A 24,667-nucleotide genomic window follows, 5' to 3' on the forward strand; every position below is an offset into this window, starting at 1 on the left:
TATACATTCAGCTCTTGTACAACTCTGTATGTAGATTTTGTTGCTATGGTTACTGTGGAATAGAGCAAAAGATGGCAAGTGGATGCATATACTGAGGCGTCACAAGTTCAGCTTCAGGATCTTAAAGGCAGGATCAACGGAAAAAGAAAGTGCCTTTGTTTGTAGGTACCCTGTGACCTGAGTGCTCCTCTAAGTGGGCAGGCAGGCTGAGCAGAGGCAGCTCTGTGCAGGCCAGGGCCAGTGTCATGTCATGTGTAGGGCTTAGTGCCCAGCTTAACACTACCACAGGGATCTATTAAGGCCCAGCAGGTTGTGTCAGAAGGCCATTCTGCAAATCATTTGCCTGAGCTCTCAGCGCCCAGAGGCGTAGGCACGTCTCCACATGAAGACAGAGCCAGTGCAGGCAGGTACCTCTCACAGGTCAGAGGAAAGTGCAGATACCAGAGAGCACTCCCTCTGAGGACTTTCACCACTTAGAATCCTTCAACCATTTTAGGACAGCTCTTTTAGAGAAGGAAAATTTGCAGCAGTTCCATATTCACAACGCATGTAAACACAGTGCATTCTGTGATGCATGTCTTATTTTGATATTGACTGGAAACAGCAGTGCATTTTGATTTGTGTGATTCGCAATTGAAATATTTTTAATTGATTTAGTTAATTAGCTAGTTGGTATTGTTTATTGATTCTCGTGTCTGTGGAAACTCTCAGACAACTCAAACAAAATACAGATGTGAAGTCTGTAAACGCAGCATGGAGGAGTCCATGAACACTACAAAGATTACATTCAATCATACAGCGACAGAACATGAAACTTTATTCAGCGGTCTCTTGTCATTGTCAAGAATGATTTTCTTTCACTCTGACACAACGTGTCGGTTTTCACTGCAGGTGTTGAATCTGGTCCAGTCCTACGTGACCCTGAGAGTCCCGCTGTATGTGTCCTATGTCTTCCACTCCCCTGTGGGAGCAGGAGGATGGCAGCACTTTGACTTACAGTCAGAGCTGAAGCTCACATTTGTGTACGACACTGCCATCTTATGGAGGGATGGTATTGGTAGCCCACCAGAGGCTGAACTACAAGGTAGGACTTGAACAGTAATTTGCAATGTTAAAATATAATATGACTTAGAAATGTCATGTTCATTAAGTGAGGTGTTGTAAAGTAGCCAAATTAAAGTGTGTGACTGTATTTGCAGGTGCCCTGTACCCGACCAGCATGCGCATAAATGGCCAGGGACGGCTAGTAGTCAACTTCCGCACCGAGGCTCGATTCAGAGGCCTGTTTGTGTTTGCACATCCAGGTACAGTATGTCACATAGAAGTGATGGAGAGTTCAACAGTCTAAATTTGTTGTGATATATGATGCTGCTTCGTAACATCTCATAAAATTAACATAAAGAAGTTGAAATAAGATACAATAAATGAATAAATAAATAAGATTACTGAGTCTATGTTAAGCGCAGGAGTGCCTGTGACAATTAATTTCAAGCTATACTATATTTCTCTTTTTATGGCACATTTTTAACTTGCAACTGTGCATACTGATTATATTGGTACAATATAATCTGACTGATGTATTTTTCCGTCAGCTTCACCTCTCACCTCCATGGTCATGTGTCCGGACCACCGTGGTTTGACCTTTAACCTCAGTCTTGTGAGAAATGAGCCAACCTACAACCAGCCCATCCAGCAGTGGACATTTGTCTCAGACTTTGCTGTCAGTACACATTTTTGCCAAGAAGCAGTTTAGTTGTTTTGCTGTTTGTACACCCAATTCTTACTGGGCATAATTTCAACTCTCAGGTGCGTGACTACTCCGGTACGTACACGGTGAAGCTGGTCCCGTGCACATCCCCTCCCAGCCTGGAGTACACCATCCCTCCTGTCTGCAACCCCAGAGAGCCTCTTACCTTCGATGTGGACATCCGCTTTCAGCAGGTGACCTCACCATAAGATATTCAAAACACACATTAGGCTCTGTTATCTCATTTAAAGCACATATTATTTCACACTGATAAAAATTATGAATTTAACAACATATATGGTTGGATCACATATTTTATTTGGATTCATAGCTGCTTGTTTGAATATGGACCACTGTTGTCCATTTGAGAAATGGGTCTATGAATCTTTGTGAGAGTCAAATGAGGATGACAAATTGTCCCTCATTAATTTCTTCCTGTAAACCACACCTCTTGGCTCCTGTCATTTATTTTCTTGCCTCTAATCGCTTGAACAATCTAAGAGGAAACTCCCTCCTGGTTCACTCCATCTAGCCAAGTACTCATAAAACTGCAAGTCTTTACAGCGTCCTCCTTTTAATCCCTTCAGCAGCATCAGAAGACCACCTAGAGTGATAAAAGCAAAGCAAATTCATTCATTCATTTCACTCATGAAATGCCAGAAATAATGACAAATCCCTATCAAAATGTCATTAAATGTCTCTCTTTATTCCTTTAATATTATTTGTATTCTCTTGGTTTGATCCAGAATATTCATATTGAGAGTGTTGGAACCATTACTAATATTTAATTATACGGTATAAAGCTCTATTGTAAAACTATAAATAAATGAACCTTGTACCTTGGACCTTGTATACATGCCAGATTGTGAATTTACATTATTGAGCATTCAAATGTGCCATATTCACATTAACAAGGCGACAAATGACCATACTTTACGTCCTGTGCATAAATTGCAATCGTGTGCTGACTGTGATCGAGAAAGATTGTTCACCTGTTGTCTCCACTGTTAACTTTGCTTGGCTTTGTCTCGTGTGTTTATAGGTCAGCGACCCCGTGGCTGCTGAGTTCAGTCTGAACACGCAGCTGATCTTGCTCTCTAAACAGATGCTCTGGCTCTCAGACGGCTCCATGGGCTTTGGACAGGAGAGTGACACTGCGTTCTCGCAGGGTAAGGCAGTAATATGCAGTCACTAACAGCCAGCTGCACTTAAAAGTTGGCGGATGTAAAAAAAAAAAAAAAAAGGCTCAAAAAGTAATTAAAATTGAATGGATGGCTGTGAATCTACAGATCAAAAGAAAATCCCTGTGTGATGAATATTTTTATTTATTTAGTATATTCTCTATTATTTCCTGACCAAACAAGATAAACATGAAAGGAAAAATTGTCATTTTGTCCACTTTCATGTCTTTGCTCAAAACAAGCACCCAGCTTCTATTGCTCTCGACAAAATCTTGAAATTTCTTGAAGCTGTTGTTTAAGTGAGTGTGGAAAGCTGCTGTTGGCAAGATTGAGAGAGTGGTGTTAGCTGAGGTTTTAATGTTGTCCTCAATACTGTAGTCTGAGCAAAATGAAATCATGTGAGAGAACTGTATCAGTGGACATAGTAAAACCTTTTTTAGTACAACTTTTAATTAAACCATGAAGTTTATACAGATGTGATGGGTTACATGCGTTTTGCACTTGTGACAAACAGTATTTCTCTTCTTTCAGGGGATACAATTTACGGACGAGTGATGGTGGATCCGGTGCAGAACTTGGGCGACTCCTTTATATGTAACATAGAGAAAGTGTTCCTTTGTACTGGAGCTGATGGATATGTCCCAAAGTACAACCCCAGCAACTTTGAGTTTGGCTGTCTGGCTGATGCGCAATCACTCATCTACAGATTCAAGATAATTGTAAGCAACAAAAATGCATCTCTCATCATGTCACATGTGCTTTATGTGTGTTCAAACCTAATTATTCCTTGTTGTCAATCCAGGACAAGGCCCAGCCAGAAACCCAGGCACGCTCATTTGGCAATGTAGCTTTCAATGCCTTCCTGGCAGTGGATGACCCTGGCGCTTTAGCTCTAGTGAGACAACCTGGGTCAGATGGTTTCAAAATGGATTCCTCAGCTCTCTTCCAGGTCAGTATAAATGTCAAGTACAAGAAACACATTCAGTACACACTCATGAATAGCCCACATTCTCATATTTCACCTATCTGTGATGCATTCCACAGAGTTTTTGTGCTGGAATTTACGTTTTTGTTTGGCCGTTAAATCAGCCTGGCTTGTAAAACTCAGGCAGCTGCTGTGAACTTCTGGCATCCAGCTGTGTACAAGACAAGATGAAAATATGCTGTACTGTAAGAGTCACAGAAATTGACCTAAACGATGGGTTTTACCTTGGATACTTTACTTTTTCTTCCTAACAAGCCAAGAGAAAAAACGTCTCACTGTCCTGTCTCTTTGCAAGTGAGCAGTCTCGTCACCGTGCGGGCTGGCCTTTATATGGCCTCTGATGACAGGACCACATGTATAACTCAGATCCTCTGTCTTTCAATTAGTCCAGACTGCTTCTTCTGGTCAGTGAGTCTGTGTTTCTTTGCTTGTTAAGAAGAAAAAGTCAGTATCAGTATGCCTACAGGTTTAATTAGCATTTTTCCTGCTTTTCAGTTCCATTGCAAAGTAACTGCACTGGACATACTATACTTATACTTACCCTGGACATCTCATTTAAACTCATTTGAACACTTGACATTTAAACTTGCTTTCTGTTGCATTGGACATTTTTACCTTCTATCTATCTATCTATCTATCTATCTATCTATCTATCTATCTATCTATCTATCTATCTATCTATCTATCTATCTATCTATCTATCTATCTATCTATCTATATTTGAGGTCATATTGTTTATGTTCGGCCAGATATACACTAATGCAGTGCAAATAACATTAAATATGCAAATTTTAAAACAATAACTCTTGCTCTTTCCAGGTGTCTGCAGGGAGAGAGTGGTACATTCACACCATCTACACTGTCCGTTCTCGGGACAATGCAAACCGCGGCATAGGAAAGAGGAGTCTGGAGTACCATGTGATAAGCCAGCACACAAATCTGCTCCCGAAGGGTCAGCATCGCACCAGAAGATCAGCCACTGATGTGCCAGACATAATAGAGGAGATCGGTGTGAATAACAACCGTGGCACCAACATCCTCCACATCGCGCTGGACCGCAGCAGCCAGCGGAGGACGAGCCCCGAGAGGGAGATCTTCACCAAAGGGATCATCCCCCGCGAGCTCAACCAGAAAGACAACAGTGATGACGGACTAGTGCTGATCATTGGCATCTTAGTTGGACTGCTCCTCACAGTGCTCATCATCATCGTGGTGGTGTTACTGGTCCGGTCCAAGCGAGAGAAGAAAGGCGTGCCCAAGAGCTCCGGCAGCGGAGAGCCCATGATGGCACAAGTCCTCAGTAGCAGCGACAGCTCAGAGGTCTAACAAATAAACTGACGGTTGAGAGTTTTAGTTGATATTTTTGTTTTGCAAGTGCCTCACATTTAGATAAAAAAATTGAAGATTGTGTGTGAAATTACAAGAGCTTTGATTCTGTTCAGAAATCTACTTGAAATACTGCATCACTTCCACGGCCAGGGAGTGGTCAGGACACTAACTCGGAGACAGCTGTTTCAAGGCACTTGTCATGTCAGCACTCATTTATTGATTTGCTTTTGATGCCACTTGATCCAAAAAAGGTGTTATTACATTTCCAAAGGTGCTATAGAAGATGCCTTCTAACTTGAATGGCATTAGGTGTTTAACTGAGAAGGTCAAGAGAAGGTGGATATTTTACATACTGTATTTGTTAACAACAACAGGCTTTGTATGTTTGATTTGCTGCATCAAGACACTGACCATATTTTGCTTACACTGGGTGAACCTGTCTGTTCTTCTACGGAATGATTTGTCCTTAGATTCAGTGCGTGCCTAAGAAATCACAGGTTTTATGATGTGTGTTATGTTTGTCCTCTGTGATCAGTAAGACATCCACTCAAATGAATATATATATACATTTATATATATATATATTTCACATTCTTTTCCTGCTCATGTCTTTGCATGCATATATTTTGGTATTTTAAGATTGTTTAAAATTATAAAAAGAAGTCTAAATGCTGATTTTAATGGAATTGTGACAAATGGGTCTGATCTACTGTATTTCCAGCAGTTTGTATTTTACAGTGTATCCCATGAAAAACAGTATTTATCACTGGCTAATTCATATTGTTAAATTCCCCTTAATATTTTAACACTACGATACGTGGCACTAAATCAAATAGGAGAAGTTAAACTGTTAGAGTCTGTTGTACTGGAGCAACTTTCAAGACAGCTGGTCTGCATTGTACAGTGTAGTATAGTAGCGGTTACAAATCCACTTTTTCCAACAGTAGCTATTTTCACTCTTGGCACAACTGTTACGCTAAATTTTCAAGTGTTGACTACTGTAGCTTTGTAGCGCTAGCTTGGACTCCAAATCCCTCTCACAACAGGGCTATGTGTTGACTGTACTGTTCCTTTTTTTTTTTTTACCTTGAAATAACTTCTAATAAGGGAATGAAATGTTTTACCCTCAATCAGCGTCTTTACTGTCCGAACTACTGTTCCCTCCCTGGTTCATTACTTTAAAATGTATTTATTTATTTTTCAGTGCTTGTTTTTTTAGTGCAGACATGCAGTAAAATCAGATATAATTTCCTCTCCCTTTTTAATTTTGCTTTGAACCTATCTTTCTCAAACTGTATGACTTGTTTGTTGTTGTAATTTCAATATAAAATACACATACTGTACACAGGTAATGTACCAAGTTTACTTAAATCATTGTGCACATAAGAACATGAACATCATGTATCAGTGTTTTTATGTTTTTTTTTTTATTTCCTACAGATTCAGGCACGGGATTGCCATAAAATCTGATTACCTCATTCTACTGTATATCGTACGATAGACACTAACTTCATAGTCACTACTTTCTAAATGTTGACTTTATTTACAATTTTATTTTCAAAATGAAAACAATTCTATGCAACCTGTGATATCATACCATAATGAAATGTTTACCCCAAGTATGATTTTTTTCAGTGCACAATTCGCTTGCTGATCTAGGTTTGACACTGTATCAATATACTGCTGTTCTTTTATTCCACTCTAATGCTTTGAGTGCATTCTGAGCTTTTTTATGCACATGTATGTATGTATGTATATACATATGTATTACCTATAAATATACCATTTGGATGTTTTCGGAATGGTTATTGTTGAAAAATGCATACTGTATGTGCTGTAAGTATTTGTAACATAGACCAGAAGCACAGCGTGGTCTGCAAATAAATAATTTTTCAAGAAAACGTCATGATATTTTATGTTTTTTGATTATATATGTTTTAGCTTGAAGCTGTTATTAGCCAGTGTCATAGGGAATCTCTTATAAAATACATCAGCTCTTTGTACAGTCACCAAAGCTTTTCTTTAAATAGTTTGACTAAGAATGATAAACATTGCCATATCTGTAAATAAATCTATAAATATACATGTTGATCTAAATGAGCATCAGTTCTTTGTTTGTCAAGATGGGATATATTAGCACTTCTGAGAAGAGTGATTATTAATTTCAGGATTATGAAAAGATTTTGAAATGTAAATATATGTGCTGTAAACTGAGATGTGGACCCACTTTGCCTATTTAAATCATCATTATTACTACCGTTCAGTGATTACATTTCATGTGCAAATTTAAAAACAAATCCAATTCCCCTCAGTGCAATAAGCATAATGAGTCACATAGACGTACAGCAACTCAGTAAACCATGTGCTTTTATTACCAGTGCATATTCATCGAGAAAACAAAATAGTTTGTATTGGTGTGACACAAACAGCATAGGTTAAAATGCTTCAGACATGTCAAAAAGGTGAGCCTTTGACTCTTTAAAGACGTCTAGGCTCCTGTTTGGCAACAAGTCAAACAAGAGATTAGGTGCATGAAAAGCATCAGCTTCCTGGATGACCCAACGGGTGAAATCAGGTCATACCCTGTAGCTCAGAGAGATCTATAAGCTGGGGAGGGTGCGCATTGGTGTTTGGGTATTTAGCACAGTGCTGTGGGTAATTGTGTCAGACCAGGAAGTTGCCTTCGTCTTGCACCTTATCTCTCCCCTGCTGTGGCACCAGGTTTTCTTATGACATTACACAGAATGAACACTAGGGGGAGGAAGAGCAGCAACAGCTCTATTGGTATTGGTTTTTCCTTGGGGTCATGGCTTGATGTAGTGCAGGCAGAAACTCACATCTAACAGCATTTTGTTAGATAGCTTACAACAGTATCATAGGTGTGTGTATATTAAAGCACGGATGAATTTGCAAATGTCATCTAATAAATTAGCATTTGATAATTTTATGACTTTTTCCTATGTGAAAGCGAAAAAGTAAAAAAGAAAAAAAAAAACAAAAAACAACAGACACTGTAAAACAGAATTCATATAACATCCCAGTAATTTGTGTAATCTACATTTGCACAAAGATTTCTCCTGAAGTTCCCAATGTTTCCCTAAAAATCTGGTACCATCAAAAGAAATTAAAATATCCAAAGTTGTTCCTTTGACATGGTAATTTAATTTGGATGGATTTCCTGAGATATGTGTGTTCCTTCTGGTTTGTAACTGTTAGCACTTCATTGAATAAAGCTCTTTAGTTGTTAAAGGCAAAACATTCTACGAGCCCATATCTTTCCATAAATTCTGTCAGTGTCTCCAGCCATAAATTCTGAACAGATTTTTTTATTTTATTTTATTTTATTTTTTTGATGGCATCACAGATGAAAACAAAGATGGGTTTGTCACTCTGGAGACACTGATCTTAAGTTCCAGATGTGGAGGGTGGAGGGGATACTGAATTCTGCTTTAAGGTGATGTTCCCTTTCAGGGGAATGGGATATAGTGTGAAGGTCCAAGGGAAAAAAGCACATCAATTTAGAAAAATAATTTGTAAATGCTGAGCTAGTGTATAAAATAAAATAAATTAGCTTTTTTTTTTTCATTTTGTTTTTTTCCCTTTAAAACAACAGATATTAACAAAATCATTGTTGTGCTGCTTACATTAGCAATAAATATGACACTCTTCCTCTTTTAAGCATGTGCTGGGTATGTTTAAAAAGCACACTTTTTAACAGCTGCCATACACACATTTTTAAAATCCTGGAATCCTTAGCTGCTGCTCTCTGAAAAGCCAAAAGGCTGTGTGTTTCAAAATTATAGCAAATACATATGGAGTGATCTAATATACACAATATACATTTATGTATATACAGTACATACAGCAAATCAATGCACAGATGGTGGTGACATTTTTATGTGATATCAGTAAATGAGAGATTTTACATTTCATTGCTGGAGAAGCGTAGCACTGTTCATTTCACTGTAAGCATTAACTAGTTCATGAGAAAAGCAACTGATGGGTACACTGTGTTGTTGCCTAGGCATTAAGATAAAATAAAACTTCATGCATTTGGACAAGTTATGGCTCATTAAATACTTCAATCTAACTCCTACCCTGTCCGGTCTCGCAGAAAGTGTGGTTTAATAATACCATCAACAGGTTCTAAAACCAGTCCTTAGCTTTATGTCCATTACTTGTCCCAAGGATGCTACATTACCCAACTTTAAAAACATCCTTCAATACACATCATAAGGAGGGTAAACTCAGGTTCAGACTTAATTGTATCTGGGAGATCAGCTGATGTGCACATCAAAAGGCTGTATTGGAAAGGTCATTGCACCCTGTGGAATACATTTGTTGTGTCGTTGTCAGTGCTTGTCTCAGGTCTCTACTGCAGGTAGCGGTAGACCTTGAAGCAGTGGTTCCCAGAGTCTGCCACTGCCACATGACCATCAGAAGTGAGGGCCAGGCCCTGGGGGCCATAAAGGGGGTCCGCTGATGTGTTGATGTAGGACAGGAAGGACCCAGAGCTGTCGAACACCTGGTTTGGTACACAGCACAGACGAAAAGGTTGGATGAGTGAGTGATATGCTTCCAAATTTGCTCTCTGAACTCAGTGAGTTTTCTCAAGCTAACCTGGATCCGACTGTTGCCCCAGTCAGCAACAATGATATTTCCATTGGCATCCACAGCCACGCCTGTTGGAGCATTGAACTGGCCGTTCCCCTCTCCATGGGATCCAAATTTAAACAGGAACTCCCCATCTGCATTGTACACCTGCAGGAAAGATTAAACAGGAAAAGAGAAAGGGAGCATGACAACCTGCTGTCACATGTAATAGAAATATATTAAAAAAAATCAGATACAAAGTTGCTAAAATGATTTACAGCCAATTAGGCATAACAGTTGTTTAACTTTTCATTTCTTTTCTTTTATGTTTGGCAAGTTAAGTGGATTCAGATATGGTCATTTTTCCAGCAGGCATTTTATTTGTAATACTTCCAATGTAGCTTGGCCACAGTAAAGAAAGTACACACATAAAGTATTTGTAACAAGCCATACCTTGACTGAATGGTTATGAAAGTCTGTAACCACAATTTCATTTTTGTTATTTACAGCCACAAAGTGAGGACCTGGAAGCAGCAGAGGGGACAAAGAGGAAAAGAGAGGGAAAATTAGTCATCCACTGCTTCACAACATACAAGAGGAAGTTCCTCACTATTTTTGTACTTTTGAAAAACACACAGTCATCACAAAGACACTCTGAGAGGTGACGTGGGACAATACGTGAGACATGACAGAGCTGAAGCATCAACATGTAAAAATATCTATTTTCTCAGTTCACATTCACGGGGAATTAATTACTTACTGAAAACAGGGCCAGATTTACTAAGCTTTTGTTCCAGTGCAATGTTTGCACCACTTTTTTCTAAAAGAAAAGAAAAGGTCCAAGTGAGAAATTAAACTGACAGGATGGGTGAGATTCAATCGAAATACTGCTGTCTGTGCAACAACTGAAGCCATATCAATGAGGGATTCCAGTAATGCAAGCAGACCCTATTAACAGCAGTTTTCCTGAGAGAGAGTGAAAGACAGAAAGACAATCATCGCATCTTTTTCATGCATTAATGAGAATATTGAATGTTGGCCTCTTCAACAGCTCTGTCTTCTACTGTGATGATGAGGTGCATGTTTACAGTGCAAGATTAGAGTCATTAACTGCATTATGGTCTACAATCAAACAAGCAGCTATAACATGTGCAAATAGATAGATAGATAGATAGATAGATAGATAGATAGATAGATAGATAGATAGATAGATAGATAGATAGATAGATAGATAGATAGATAGATAGATAGATAGATAGATAGATAGATAGACTCTAAAATAAAGGGTGCAAGCGTTGGACAAATCAACATTCCTGTAAAGTCTGTAAATCTGGCCCAATCATGCCCTGAGACACGAAGCTTTGTTCAGTGTACATCAGATCTTACTGTAAGAAACACTGTTAACGATATATAGCACAAAGCATTACACAGTACCTGCAAAGTGTCTGTCCGATGTTCCTCTGGCTCCAAACTTTGTCACCAGCTTCCCATTTGATTGGAAGATGAAAACACAGCAGGCCTTATTATCAACTGTGATGATATGTCCATTCTTATCCACAGCCACACCTTTGGGTCCCATCAATCTTCCGGCACCGATTTTGTTCTGTGACAGCCAGGGGAACAGTTTAGTCATTCAGTGGAACATTTTGAATTTGTGCTGTGAAAACATTTTGTTTTTTCCTGGCTGAGATGGTTCACCTTGAACTTGCCATCCGAGGAGAAGATGCTAATCCATCTGTTGTCGTAGTCAGCTACAATTATGTCACCATTCATGTCCACTGTGACCCCTGTGGGGCGCTGCAACTGCCCTGGTGAACGACCTCTGACCCCAAACCTCATCTTAAACTGGCCATCATTTGAGAATACCTAGACAGAGAGAGAATTCGATCACTCCAAACCTAAAAAATAGAATCATCCATTACCTTTTTATTGTTGCTCAAGAGAATGATACACACAAACCTGTATACACTGGTTGTTGCTGTCTGCCACCACAATCCGTCCATTACTGGAGGTCGAGATGCCTTGTAAGTTTGTGAATTCTCCTTTATCTCGCCCTCTTGTTCCTGTCACATCAACAAGACATCAGGCTACTTCAACACTATGCATGTTTACAATGTACTTTGCTTGGAGTATCTCTTGGTATGTTTAAATTCTACTTGGATTTTTAACAGTTTTAACAGAAACATAAAGAGGACCAAAACTGAATACTCTGTATATCAGGCACTCAACATGACTGAGATATGGCTGATGGTGTTATCTAGAGAAAAACATCATGCATCTCAGTCAGCGGTTACCATAATTAACAGCAGAACTTGGCAGTTATTCACCTACCCACTCTGTAGATCAGCTCATCCTCTATCGGGTTTTCCTTCTTCTTGGTGGTGCTGTACATGCTGGAGGGCCTGCGCACAGCCTTCTGTCGAACATGCCCTCCTCCTCCGCTCGGGGACTTCACTCTTCTCTTCACGTCGTCTGGTGACTGCAGGACATCCGACGGTTTGACAGCACGCAAACGGAAAGGACTCCCCCTCACAGGCTGTTCATATAGCAGCAAAGAGAAGGTGAATTCTCCCTCTGAGCGGATTGTATATCCAACCTCATAGGTGCCGTTCTTGTTGTCGACTACCTCAGCTTCAGTGCACACTCCATCTGCAGAGACTATCTCTGCCCTCAGAGCAGCATTACCAGTTTTCACTAGTTCTCCGTCCTTGTCTTTAGTAGTGACTGTGACAGTAGTGTGCTGGCTGACCAGTGCATGTCGCAAGCCTTCACCAGTGGCAACGCTAGTATGGCCTACAGCCCCTGTTGTGATGAGGACTCCCAGGTTCTGGATGGAGCGCCTTAGTCCATCCGTCTCTACCTGGCATTCCAGATGTCCATTTTCGTGGGGATGTTCAGGGAAGGTATGTCGCGCCAGGGCACTGACCCGCTCACCCATCTGTTTCTGGACCAGCAGCACCTCAGTGGCACTGCCATGGCTCAGGGCCTGCTCTGTGAAGTTGCAGCTGCTTTCAATGTTCTCTTTGCCCTGAAGCAAAGAGGTTAGCTGGGCTTGAAGCACCTAAGAATGTGACAGAGACAGACAGTCAGTGGCACTTGTACTAAAATGTGGAATATTATAGCAAGTTTTCAGTCTCTCCCTTTAAAAAAAGAAATCAGAAAGACCCTTGACCTTCTGCTTGGTGCTGCAGATGTTTTCCACTTCTGTAATGAGAGCATTCTTGCGTTGGTGTAAGGCCTTCTCCAGCTCGTCAAAAGTGTTACTGATTTCAGTCACAGCCTCATTTTTCCGCTCTGTAAGCTGCTTGGAGATCTCATTTACCAGGTCAATGGCAGCCGTCAGCTGAGGTAGTCTACCACAACAACAAAAAGAAGACGAGCACAGAATAAAACTTTCAAATTAGCATTTTTTATATTCATTTCCAAGATCTTCCAAATGCAATCATATAATTCATTGTGGATTAAAGCACTGATGATCTTACCTGTTGCGCACAGCATCCAGCTGATTTTTAAGTGCTGACTTGTGCTGTTCCAGCACATCCCTCAGAGGAACTGTCACATGTTCCCTGTGTTCTCCTTCTGTACACTCCAGACACATGGCTGTTTCACATGACTCGCAGTAAAACTCCATTACCTGCAGATGGGGCAGTGGAGCAGAAGCAACTGAACATCATATTTTTTTTAGGGTAAATTTGCTCAGAAATTTAAAAAAAAAAAAAGAAGAAGAATATGAGATTGTAACAGTACAGTGTGTCATGAACTTTTGGTTGATCTCTGCTATCTGACCTACTATACAGTAGCTACTATATAAAACTCCTGTCCTTCTCTTTTAGCTTACCTTGCCCTCATGGTTGGGGCAGGAGAGGGGCTGACAGGCTGTAGCTGCACTGGCTGACTCAAGAACATTACAGGCCTCAGGTCGACTGCACTCTGGGTCTCGCTGTAACACCTCCATTAGGTTTGTGATGAAGAAGTTGTTCTGCAGGGCTGCCACACCCTTCTCTGGCAAGATAGACGTCTGTCTGCATACTGGGCAGGACAGCGTCAAAGACTGGGGAGGGATGTAGTTCTGTAGACATCTACACAGAGACAGAGTGCAAAGGAAATGAATTAGACGGCTGAAGCTGAAATTTAGCGCCTATTCACTGTCAATATAGTGTAAAAATTGCTCACTTTGGTCAGAAGACATTAAGATTTTGGTCCTTACAGCTTTTACTGAGAGAAAGTAAAAGTACAGAGAGCACTAAATTATTTAAATAACTGTACTATCTGTCCCATGTGGGAGCAGCAGAGTTGTGGAAATCAGTGCTTGTTGCCAAAAACACTGTGCCAAAAAGAAGGCTGTCTGTTTTCTTGTGGCCAAGCTCAGAGTTTTTGCTGCTTTACATCATGCAGAGCCACAATGATGAGAGAATAGCTGTATAAGAGGGGAGATTTGGGGCCATTAGGCATTATTTTGAAATTTCTTTAAAAATCCCTTCAGCTCATCCAAGTGAATGAACCTACTGCAAGCAGAGGAATTTTTTTTTTTTAAAAAAGCATAAACTCTAGTACATTTTATTTCATCGTTTTTATTTTGGAATTTTTTTTCTTAAAAATGTTTAATGGATCTAATTAGATTTTCATCTTGTATTGTTTTTCTCTTTCATTATCTCCCATTGTTTATTGTTTATTTTTCTACTGTCATATTATTCTTATTCATCAGTCAGGTCAATCACCTGTAAAGCACTTTGAACTGCATTGTATGGAAGATGCTGTACAAATAATGTTTGATTAATGGATTCGGCGCTTACTTCTCACAGAAGGTGTGCAGGCAGGGCAGGACCTTGGGGTTGTGGTAATGGTCCAAACAAATGCTGCAGACCAGGAACTGCTTGTCTATCTGCCTGACCACAGGACTGGTGCTGCCGGTCTCACGCTTAGCCATGGTGACAGACATTCAAAGGGGGCACAGGGACCACTTAACCTGCACACACAGGGTGGAAGAAGCAAGAGGAAGGTCAAGAAAGCCTTGAGGAAACATTCAAACAGGGTGAGGAGGGCGTATTCCCTTGCCCTCAGCATGAGCAAAGGAAGAAATGAGTCATAATGCTGTTAATATTATACAGCCCCATCTAAGTCCTGTATCTGCTGCTTTTTATGCTCTCTCCTTCTCCCTTATTAAACTGTGTCAGTAGGACACACAACCGCATAGCCAGAGGTTGTTTGAATTTATAAGTGAGAATCCTAGTCAAGATAATGCAGCGGAAGAAAAGTGAATACATGTGATTAACCACAGCGAAGACCTCTCAGCCATGACAGCTATGCAGTCTATGAACCAAGACGTCTGTGTTTACAGTGGTGAGAGAAGTGTAGTGTATGTGTATATAAATATGCTATTATCTGCAAATGCTTAAATGCATTTTGTGCAATTTCTGACAATATTTGACCACACATGATGCCATCTGTTTTATGGTTTAACATTTGCTGAATTCCAGATGAGCGGTTCCCTGCTGTCTCTGTTCAGATGGCAGCAACATGAAATTGTACCACTGGGTCAAGCACAGATTATCTCAGTGTGCCAATGACATGTTGTACATCTGTCATATTGTATATAAGCACATAAAGGATTATGTGGACAGTGAAACCAGAGGCACACTGATTTAATATGACCAATAAAGACTGCCGACAAAACAGCATCGATGTGTATTTCACGTAAAGTTAGGAACATTTCAGCCATTGGTTTGTTTTGGTGGTTTGACTATTTGCATTGAGACATTACAAAGCATTTTTGTTCAATTCTGCTCTACAAAATTGGAAACTATTAAGTCCTGCGTTTATTTTTTCCCCAGAGATCCTCCGTCTTGTAAGGCTCCTTTTGTCAGGGAGCTGAAACAACACACAGCACTGTAGAGAACACATCATTAGCCACTGGCTCTTTGTATTTTCACTTCATTTCAGACACTGTTCTTGTTGTCACTAACCACGTCTGTCATGCACCGTCCGTTAAAAACCTTGAGACTGTACTGTGTTTCCTGAATGAAAGCCCTTCATCCAGTTAATCTTGTCTTCCTTACAGATATATGGCATTAGGAGTACTTACATGAAAAAGAAGTGATGTCTGACAAAGGCAATTCATTGTTTCTAACAAAAAGAAAATAAATCCAATAAAAAATGTCAAACCCTGGAAGTTGGAATATATTCCTCTGCAGAGACTGTGGATGTTATGTTGGGTAGCTGAGAAACTACCAGGCCTGGACGTGAGTTTTCTTCTTGCTTTTTTGTTTCGATTTTCTTTGTAACACCATTAAGCAACATCCTGTGCAATGTTAGTATGATGTGGGCAAGGCTCATTTAATGTATAGTCATACATGCTGAGCTACTTCATAAACACTTCAAAAAAGTGAGTCTATTTGGCTGAGTGAGATATGGCTGAGTACAAATGTCACTGCAGCCATCCTCCTCTGCAGCACACAGTGTCACAGCACACAGAATATCTGAAATGCACCAAAAGCCACTTTGTGAACAAAAAATATAAAAACTAAAGCTTGAGCTAGACCACAGAGACATGATATGCATACAGTTGTAGTGCAAATATAATAAATAAGAGCAAGAGCAAGAACTTGAACTGTAGATTTCGCAGACATCATGTTTGACTTGATTCAACTGCAAAGAAACAAACCTAAAAGGAAACCTAAGAACAGATCGTCTCTTTATCCAGAGAGCGGTCGTCTGGATCAAAATGTATTACATATATGTATTTTGTATTACATGTATTATACATATATACATTACGCATTATTGGTAACTATGCTCATGTGAAGAGCGTTGTACAGTTAATGATGATACAGTTAATGTTGAAAGGGTTCAAGTAAACCAATACTTGATCATATGGTTAAAGATATGCTAAAAACACCATATTTATTGCAATTTAATACAAAACAAGGACACAGGAAATCTAAAAGACCAGCTAGACTTTATATAAAAACGGATCTAATCAACTGACAAAGACTCACTATTACTTTTAATGTCAAACACTCAAATCTTTCCTTAGAAAGCAATGTCAACTCACCCATCGCCTCATGCGTCAGAACCATGTGATTGTACAATCCGTCGGCCTTGCCTCATGTTTCATCCACAGCTCCAACAACACGGTTTACAATTCTTCCTTTGAGGTTGCATTTACACAACTGCTCTCTCAGTCTGACCTGGGATGGGGCTAAGTATCAGGCCTGCACATCAGCTAGCATTAAGAGCTAAAGCTTCCCACTCTGCTCGTCAGCAGTGAGCAGTGCCTTTACAAATATAGCCAGGCCCCTTTTCTTTGAGAGTAAGGAGAGGAAAGAGGAAGCTTTAAAATGCCACTCCCCAAATTCTTCCTTGTTCCTTCCCTTGACTCCCAGCTGGTTGAGTTCAGGCCCCACCTGTCTGTCTGTCTGTCTCTGTCTGTCTGTCTGTCTGTCTGTCTGTCTGTCTGTCTGTCTGTCTGTGGGGAGATGGGTGGAAAATTTACAGTGGACTAGGTTGCTTGTCTCACATGAGCAAGCAGGCCTCAGAGGCAGCTGCCGCTCTCTGAAACACAGAGCAGCGAGCTCTAACAATGGCATTCCAGCTCTGCTCACAGCTCACCCCCACATCTCTTCCCCTCCCTTCATCTCTCTTTCTTTTCTCTATTGTCTTGTCCTATTTCTCTTCTCTCAATCACATAAATGCACTCATAGCATCAGCAAGCATGATCTCAGCCACAGACGTCTTGCAGATGGGGATTTTCTCAAGCACGCAGGCCCTTTTGTTGCTCCTTGCCAAGTGATTACAAGGCCTACTGACGAACGGGCTCTGCTGAGCCCTTTCACTGTCCACAAAACCAGCCCTTCCCCAGCCCTCTTTGCCTCCCCCTCCCCTTGCCTTGTCTCCTCTCAGAAGCCTTCCTCTCTCTGGCCTGTCTTCCCTTCACATGGTCTCTGAATTGCAGCAGCTGAACGATGACATCAGGAGGAAGGCTGAGGAGCCAAAGCCCTCAGGCTCCACCCCCTGTTGGCTCGCTGGTCAGCCACTGCCTTTAGGGTTGCAACAGTCTCCCCCACCTTCGCTTCCCTTCCTCCCTCTCAGCAGCCCTCTTCAGCCCAGTTCCTCCCACTCGCCTCACCACAGAAAGAGGATCTTTCTTTAAAAACAGTGTCTGCTTGACAGCAGTTAGAAAAAGCTGCATAATATGAGCGAAAAATTCTTTGAAAAATGAACACAAAAGACAAAAACAGTATCATTATTATTATTAAAACACTGAAAATGGCTTAAATATACAACTTTACAAGACTTGCAAAGCTCTAAAGGATTCAGTTATTAGAGATATAGTGTAAATACAGTCAAATCTGTTGTGTTGAGATACTGAGAATAGCACAGATAGAAATCTTAGACATACAGTAAAAGTGACAGCACCAGAGACCTAAATCTGCAGTACACTAATGTTTGAGGCAGCATGTGATTAGATCCTCTTCAAGGCTCTGTCACAGGAACTGCATGATCAGCACTTCGCACAGATGAGGTCAGTATGCAACTGTGTCTTCTCTGCACTGGATCTGTCACACTGGAACGTGACGGTTGCAGAAAATCCACCAAATGTGAGTGTTGTGTGAAAATTCAGCTGTTTGACTGCATAGCATATCTGGCCACTCTCACCCTGCATTACAGTTAAGTGGCTTAATGTCCTCCTGCAGGGTCAGGCCCTGTCTGCCAGCTGGATTACAGCGTCTCCCAGACTCTGATGACACCATCATTCCCAGTCAACTCAAATCAGAATTAAAGAAAACACCTCACATGAACTTGGACTGACACACCACTCAAATGCTACCACTACCACCAGTGAAGCAGTCATTGATCGTCCGTAGTACAGATTGTAAGGAGGTATTCTTTACTTGAGGTCAGTTGTTTGTGTGCTAAACACCTTTTTTCCCGAGGACACTAATATGAATGATTTAATTGGATTTCAGAGACATGAGCTCACGTTGAGAGAAACATTGCTCTCAGATTAATCTGCTTGGATTTTGTCTGCTGAATAAGGGCGGGTAGCCATGCCCCGCTCGTCACTTCTCCCATAAAGTGCTGCCTGTTTGTGTAGTTGCACGCTTGGATTAGAGAGCTGCCATGCTTTCTGTAAATTATCACTCTAAGGCTTTTCTTTCCTCCATAATACCAAATGTAATGACTCATGTCTGCGAGCCCAGTGCATTTCATTACTTTGTAAAGTGAAGTGAATAAAAGACAGACTTCGCCTTGTGACTAATGGATGCAATGAGTGATGTTATATTTTGTGGATGAGAAAACGTTCCACTAAAATCACCCAAAAAGTCAGACTAAATAAATGATCTTCTCCTCTTATCCAGAGTTTTTTTTTTTGCATTATTATTTATGAGACCTACAATGTAAGACTCTGTGGAAATACCCTACAAAAGGATGACCTCTTTGGTGAGCCAGGCTACTCCCTCCCAAAGTGTCATCCCTCAAAGGTTTTTGATTACCAAGAAATAATTTCACTGTGACTTTTTTCATTTCAGTTCATTATAAATGAGTTTGCTTCCAGAAAACAATGAAACATGTAGCTCAGGTAATGAATCCACAGGATAAAATGCATTTGTTTTCCAAGCTTTCTGTAGAAATTCCTGATGAGAACTATTCACAACATCTGTGTACTATCTTGATTAACCGGGACATGCCTCTACAAAGGGATGTTTTTCTATGCTTTGAGCACTACAACTTGAGACGTGAGAGAAGTCTCAATGGCAATGATCTTGAAAACTTGAGTGATGAAACAGAATGGTCCATTTGGCTCAATATTAGTGCTAGACATGATCATTGATCACTGGAATTGTTCTTAGAATATTAATATTTCTGATAGCTCCACATATGATAGAGCAAAAGCATGCAAAATCACATGTGAAATGATTGAACTGATGTCAAATGCAATTAAGCGTGTGTTCCACTGTTACCCACATGTCTAGTGCATATCTATTCCAGTCACATCACTGTAATATGATTGGCTGAGAGTTGATAAATGAAATGATAAGTGGAAAACTTTAAGCAGGCTGTAATTTGTAGATTGTTAATATCATTCCATAGCTGTGACTATTCCAGATTCCAGGATGTTTGCACTTCAACGGCCAAAAAAAAGATTTTCCCCTTCCCTTCCTTGTCCCCCGTTTGAGTAAGAGGCAACCACTTTTTCTTCCAGCTGCATCCAGTACTTTCAATCTGTGTTTCAGCTCTGTTTGTTGTACATGTGTTAGATCATATGCTCTATTGTTCGGGATAAGTCACTTGTAATTCTGTTGCTCCACAGTGATATCTGTCTGAGTTCAGACTAACAGACTTCAGTCTAAAGAGTGTTGCAACAGTTTCATTTCAGCAGTCAGCTTTGTGCCTGACCGGTAAACATGCACGAAAGTCTGAGTGACCTGAAGTAGGAAGTGCTGGCCCTCGACGGTGTGCTGTCAAGATTGTGTTTAAATATAGACTCCAGTTTATGTTTCCATCCACATCGCATGTGTCATCATGCAGTAATTGTTCCTACGTACACTGAGCAGAACTAGCCTAGATCTAATTTCAAATAAATGCATCTTTACTGATAAATTTTGTTGTATTGAGGAAGCATGAACATTGTAATGGAGAAATATCAGTGTGTACCACAGGGACTCATTATTATTCACAAATTACATAAAAAATATAATAAAAATAAACTGCTGAACTTTCCATACTACTGCGAATGTCAAATATCATCTGCATTGCTGTAAGTATCTTATCTATTTTTTAAGTTCTGTTCTGTTCTGATTTTTGCATTTCTTTTGGGTCCCATAGGCAGAACATCAAACTGTAAACTAATGGAAACTAATTCAGATGCAGGTCAAGCATGACTCATTGCATTAGCCCGTTTGTACAAGCAATAACAACCCAAAGAGCCCTTGTACTGTTTAGAACAACAGGGATGATGTAAACCTGAGAACGAACCATCCAGAGAATCACATTTCTGAAAGTACATCTTTGTGTTTCGGAGAGCGTTTCAGGGCTGTTGTGGGGCCAAGCGAGGGCTGCCTGGATCTATGATGACTCATCAATCATTATTCATATGCACAACCTCTGCTCCTCAAACTAACAAGCTGCCCTTGCACTTCACTGCATCAGATGAAGGAATCTGTCTGAATGCATCAGTTTCTATCAGACCGGTCATAGCAGGTTTTCACATAATGGAAGAAAAAGACTGCGGACATCATGTTTAAGACTTTTGACAACAGATTCAACATGAAACACCAATATCTGAACCAGTGCTCCTTGTTCCATGTTATATTGTTTTCATGGAGCTAATCTTATCCATAACTGGGCTCAATGCTTGTATGTATACTTCATGCCAGCCTGGCTTTCTGAGTATGAGTGCAGAGGAATGCATCTGCATATATAACACATGCCTGAGCAAAATATGCCTGTCTGTACATTAGTAACAATGACAAAAGAAAGAAATGAACTCTAATTGTAAAGTTCAATCTGTGCTTCATTTTTCATCTGCCTTTGACTGCAGATATTAGATTGATAAGATCTGACAGCTAATGAGAGAAGATGAGAAAAAGTGACCACGTGGTGTAAAGTACAGTAGTCAGCAGAGTGTTTAATCAACACTGACACAAAAAGGGAGTCAGGAGACATCTGTGTCTCTCCCTGTGAGTCCACTATCACAAAGGCTGGCAGAAGACAATGCGGCATGCAGACAGTGTGTCTGCAGGCACAACATGCACTGCAGATTTTAGAAAAGGTCGATCAGTGCACAAGCACAGGAGACCCTCGTCCACCTGCAGTAAGCGCTACAGGCTGACTGTGGCGTCTCATACAGTGACTCGGATGGTCAAATAATATCTTTTACTTGTTTTCCTGTGAAATACCTTGTCATTGCTTTCCTTGACGATTTAATTACCAGTGGTCAGTGTGCACTATGAAGACCCGCACCTTGTAAACAAAATGCAAATGACTTTACAACGCGACAAGTGAATGTTCAGAACGTATGATGAACTGGATGTGGTTTTTAAGTGATGGTTTGTTGAGCAACACAGCTGTTTAGCTTAGTGGTCAATGGTCTCTACTAACAACTCAAAAACATATGTGGGAAGTACAGAAACATTTAAATAACAGAGATTTGTTTTGCCTTGTGTTTACTTCTATAGACTGAGCAGTCTGTTGTGTTCATTATTTTTTTGGTAAAGATAAAATACCAAAAGCATCAGCATGATGGCAAAGCTTTTTTTGCCCTGAAATTATTGATCAAAGGTTTAGACTAAGAAATATTGCTCATAGAGGCTCATCTAATATACATACAGCCATTACAGACTGTATGTATATATTACATGTACCATCGCTGATGTGACTGCATCCTTTTTCGTGATGTCATGTTATACTTACGATGTCTCATGTACAGAACTCAAAGAAAATGCCCTCATCCAGTGAAAGTGCTGACTTTAATGAAAATGGCCAAGCCTGAACAACTTCAAGAAAATCCATTTCAAAGGAGAGCAAATTGCACAGTCTAATGATTGGCTTTGATCAGTCTTAAGTGTCGACCAGGACATACAGCATAATGAGCATGATACAATCAATTCTAGTCAATATGTGCATGTTTCTAGTCTGAAAATAACCCATGAACAATCTTCACTGAGCAAGTAACATAAATATCTATTAAATTAACAAATGTACTAAAAGATGCTTGTATAGTGTGCAGCATTTTTCTGTACAATCTCATTGGCCAGTATACACATTTTATTTCACTGCAATATGATTAGTACCCACAGTTCAGTTCAGTCTTTCTTGTAATGCATGGGGAATTTGGATTTGGCTTCCACAGACCGTACAATGACAAGAAATAAAGTTTAAGAGGGTGGTATAAAGATCCAAACTAGTGCTATGTACCAAATTAAATCAGTTTAATGAGACAACAAATTCGAAATTTACAGGACAAGCCAAACTAGGTTAAGAGAAAAACCCCAGTAAAAGTTACTGTCATAGGCCTCATTTTGGCGAGGGCGATAACATGGAGATTGAGGATCAGGGTAAAATTTTCTTGATTAATCAATCAATCTATTCATCAATTTGTCTATCTTTTCCTGTGTGAGGGTGCACAGCGAATTGATTTTGAAGTAAGCTACATGTAAGATACTACTGTTTTCGTTTGGATTGCCAGAGCTAAACATGCATCTTAGAACAGGAACATGTATTTCTAGATATCTACTCACTTAAAATTTTGAACTCTGTTCCTGGCAACCTAGACTTGATCTTTAATCTAAAGATGCATTAAAGCAATTCAGAGTGAACTGGTGCGGCCAACATTGCACTCTTGTTTGTAACAGTGTTGTGTTACACATGCTGCCAGCCCTGAGCAGCTTAGGAACACTGGGCATAATCTGAGATTCCAAGCTCATGTATACAAACTGAATGAAACCCTGAAGACCTGAGACAGACATTTTAACCCTGCTAATTCTCTGCCCTCAGGCACAGCATCCTGGACTGTCTGCAACCTCCCTGTGACCCAGTGCAGGCAGCCAGCAGAGCAAGAGCAGCCAAACATTTCCATCGGCTGCACTCACCCAACATGTGACTTCTGAGATACTTCCACGCAAAGATGAGCCATCTTCCAGAACAAAAAGGCCAATCAATAAGGAGCCACTGAACCATCTGCTCACAGTCTAGGCCTGAGGTATGAAAATGATGCATTGGCTGTTGCTGTTGCTGCAGTACAATGCAACACAAGGACTGAAAGAATGACATAAGCGAACAGCACGCTGATTCACATGTGGCTCACATAGCCCCCCAGCAATATACCCCATACAAATTCAGATCAGAAACCAACAGAAGATCACTAATCCCCTCAACAAAAGAGCATGTATGCTTGATTACAGAGCCCAGCCCTCAGACTGCAGCAGAGATGCCCACCTGCCACAGAGGCGGCAGCCAGGGCCGCCTAAGAACTAAAATGGAGAAGTGTGTGGGCTGGTTGAGGAAGCAATAAAGAATCAGAGCAGCAGAGTGATTTAGTGCAACAGTTGCTCTTAAACCAGGCTCGAATGAAAGGCTTCTACTTTATGTCTCTTCATGACTAATGAATAAAAAAACAGTATATATCACAACAGAGAGGACATCTTGTTTAATAAGTACAACCCCTCTGTGGTTCACCAGTGCACAGATGCTGGATGGGATGGAGTGATCAATTATTCATCTGCTCTCATCCCAGTTATTGTATTATTCAGGACTCCAGGTAATGGCACAAACAGGATGAGAAAGCAGAAATACAACACCATAAAGAGAAGTGAACTGCCAGATTGTACTCACATGAATTCCCAGCAAGAGGGAGTGGGCTGTCAGCATTGCAGGCCGTAGAGAAAGCTTCCCATTGTCAGTGTCCCAGTCCTCTACAACAAATCCACAGCCCGGGCGACAGAAAGGAAAGGGCAGGGTCTGTCTGGGAGAAGAAGGGGACAGTAAGGAAGAGGAGAAGGGAAAGGAGGAGATCAGGGGAGTGGCGTATAAACAGCATTGGTCAGATGGCAGATGGGAGGAGTTGGAGAGCCCAATAGCATATGGAGGGGGCAGGGAATATGCAAAAGAGTTGAAATCTAAGGAACTGACTGAGGGATATAGTCTGTCTGGTGCAAAGGGGTTTGGCTTCCTCAGATGCCACCCAGTTCCCATAAAAGGACAAAGGATGCAGCTTATTACCTTTAAGCTTTAAATTATTAGGGTGCAAAGAATTATTGGAGTATAAAGACAAAAGGAATATACTGCTGAATAAAACAATTAAGCAATAAACCTGAAACCGACTGTAGCTCA

At 40.5% G+C, this 24,667-nt stretch overlaps 2 protein-coding genes across 4 annotated transcripts in view; one reads left to right on the plus strand and one right to left on the minus strand.

Moving 5' to 3' along the window:
• frem2b (FRAS1 related extracellular matrix 2b) overlaps positions 1 to 7,203 on the plus strand; it is a 51,504-nt gene extending 44,301 nt beyond the window's left edge. The window contains exons 17-24 of the mRNA XM_070969624.1: positions 892 to 1,084; positions 1,200 to 1,304; positions 1,593 to 1,720; positions 1,807 to 1,941; positions 2,790 to 2,916; positions 3,460 to 3,647; positions 3,731 to 3,877; positions 4,733 to 7,203. Coding sequence (XP_070825725.1) covers positions 892 to 1,084; positions 1,200 to 1,304; positions 1,593 to 1,720; positions 1,807 to 1,941; positions 2,790 to 2,916; positions 3,460 to 3,647; positions 3,731 to 3,877; positions 4,733 to 5,239 — 1,530 coding nt within the window. The 3' untranslated portion in view covers positions 5,240 to 7,203. The remainder of the gene's footprint in view (positions 1 to 891; positions 1,085 to 1,199; positions 1,305 to 1,592; positions 1,721 to 1,806; positions 1,942 to 2,789; positions 2,917 to 3,459; positions 3,648 to 3,730; positions 3,878 to 4,732) is intronic.
• A 1,360-nt stretch (positions 7,204 to 8,563) lies between these two features.
• LOC139335851 (tripartite motif-containing protein 3-like) lies at positions 8,564 to 24,306 on the minus strand. Of its 3 annotated transcripts, none has more exons than XM_070969625.1 (13): positions 24,170 to 24,306; positions 14,629 to 14,801; positions 13,674 to 13,914; positions 13,318 to 13,469; positions 13,008 to 13,188; positions 12,167 to 12,896; positions 11,795 to 11,898; positions 11,534 to 11,701; positions 11,270 to 11,438; positions 10,596 to 10,655; positions 10,289 to 10,359; positions 9,863 to 10,003; positions 8,564 to 9,767 (listed from the first exon to the last, which is right to left on the minus strand). In XM_070969625.1, the coding sequence occupies exons 2-13, from the start codon at positions 14,772 to 14,774 to the stop codon at positions 9,615 to 9,617; spliced, it is 2,316 nt and encodes a 771-aa protein (XP_070825726.1). In that variant the 5' UTR covers positions 14,775 to 14,801; positions 24,170 to 24,306; the 3' UTR covers positions 8,564 to 9,614. The 3 variants fall into 3 exon arrangements, with proteins under 3 accessions (XP_070825726.1, XP_070825727.1, XP_070825729.1); XM_070969626.1 differs by lacking the exon at positions 24,170 to 24,306 and adding an exon at positions 16,887 to 16,994; XM_070969628.1 differs by lacking the exon at positions 10,596 to 10,655.
• Between the last annotated feature and the right edge of the window lie 361 nt (positions 24,307 to 24,667).

The sequence above is a fragment of the Chaetodon trifascialis genome, chromosome 9 (genome assembly GCF_039877785.1).
Source record: "Chaetodon trifascialis isolate fChaTrf1 chromosome 9, fChaTrf1.hap1, whole genome shotgun sequence".
NCBI lineage: Eukaryota > Metazoa > Chordata > Actinopteri > Chaetodontiformes > Chaetodontidae > Chaetodon > Chaetodon trifascialis.

Coding starts and splice junctions, on each gene's coding strand:
- LOC139335851 (XM_070969625.1), bottom strand. CDS start 14,774: ATGTCTGTCACCATGGCTAAGCGTGAGACCGGCAGCACCAGTCCTGTG. Junction 13,189..13,317: donor CTGGATGCTGTGCGCAACAG/GTAAGATCATCA, acceptor TTGTTGTGGTAG/ACTACCTCAGCTGACGGCTG. Junction 9,768..9,862: donor GGGGCAACAGTCGGATCCAG/GTTAGCTTGAGA, acceptor GTACCAAACCAG/GTGTTCGACAGCTCTGGGTC.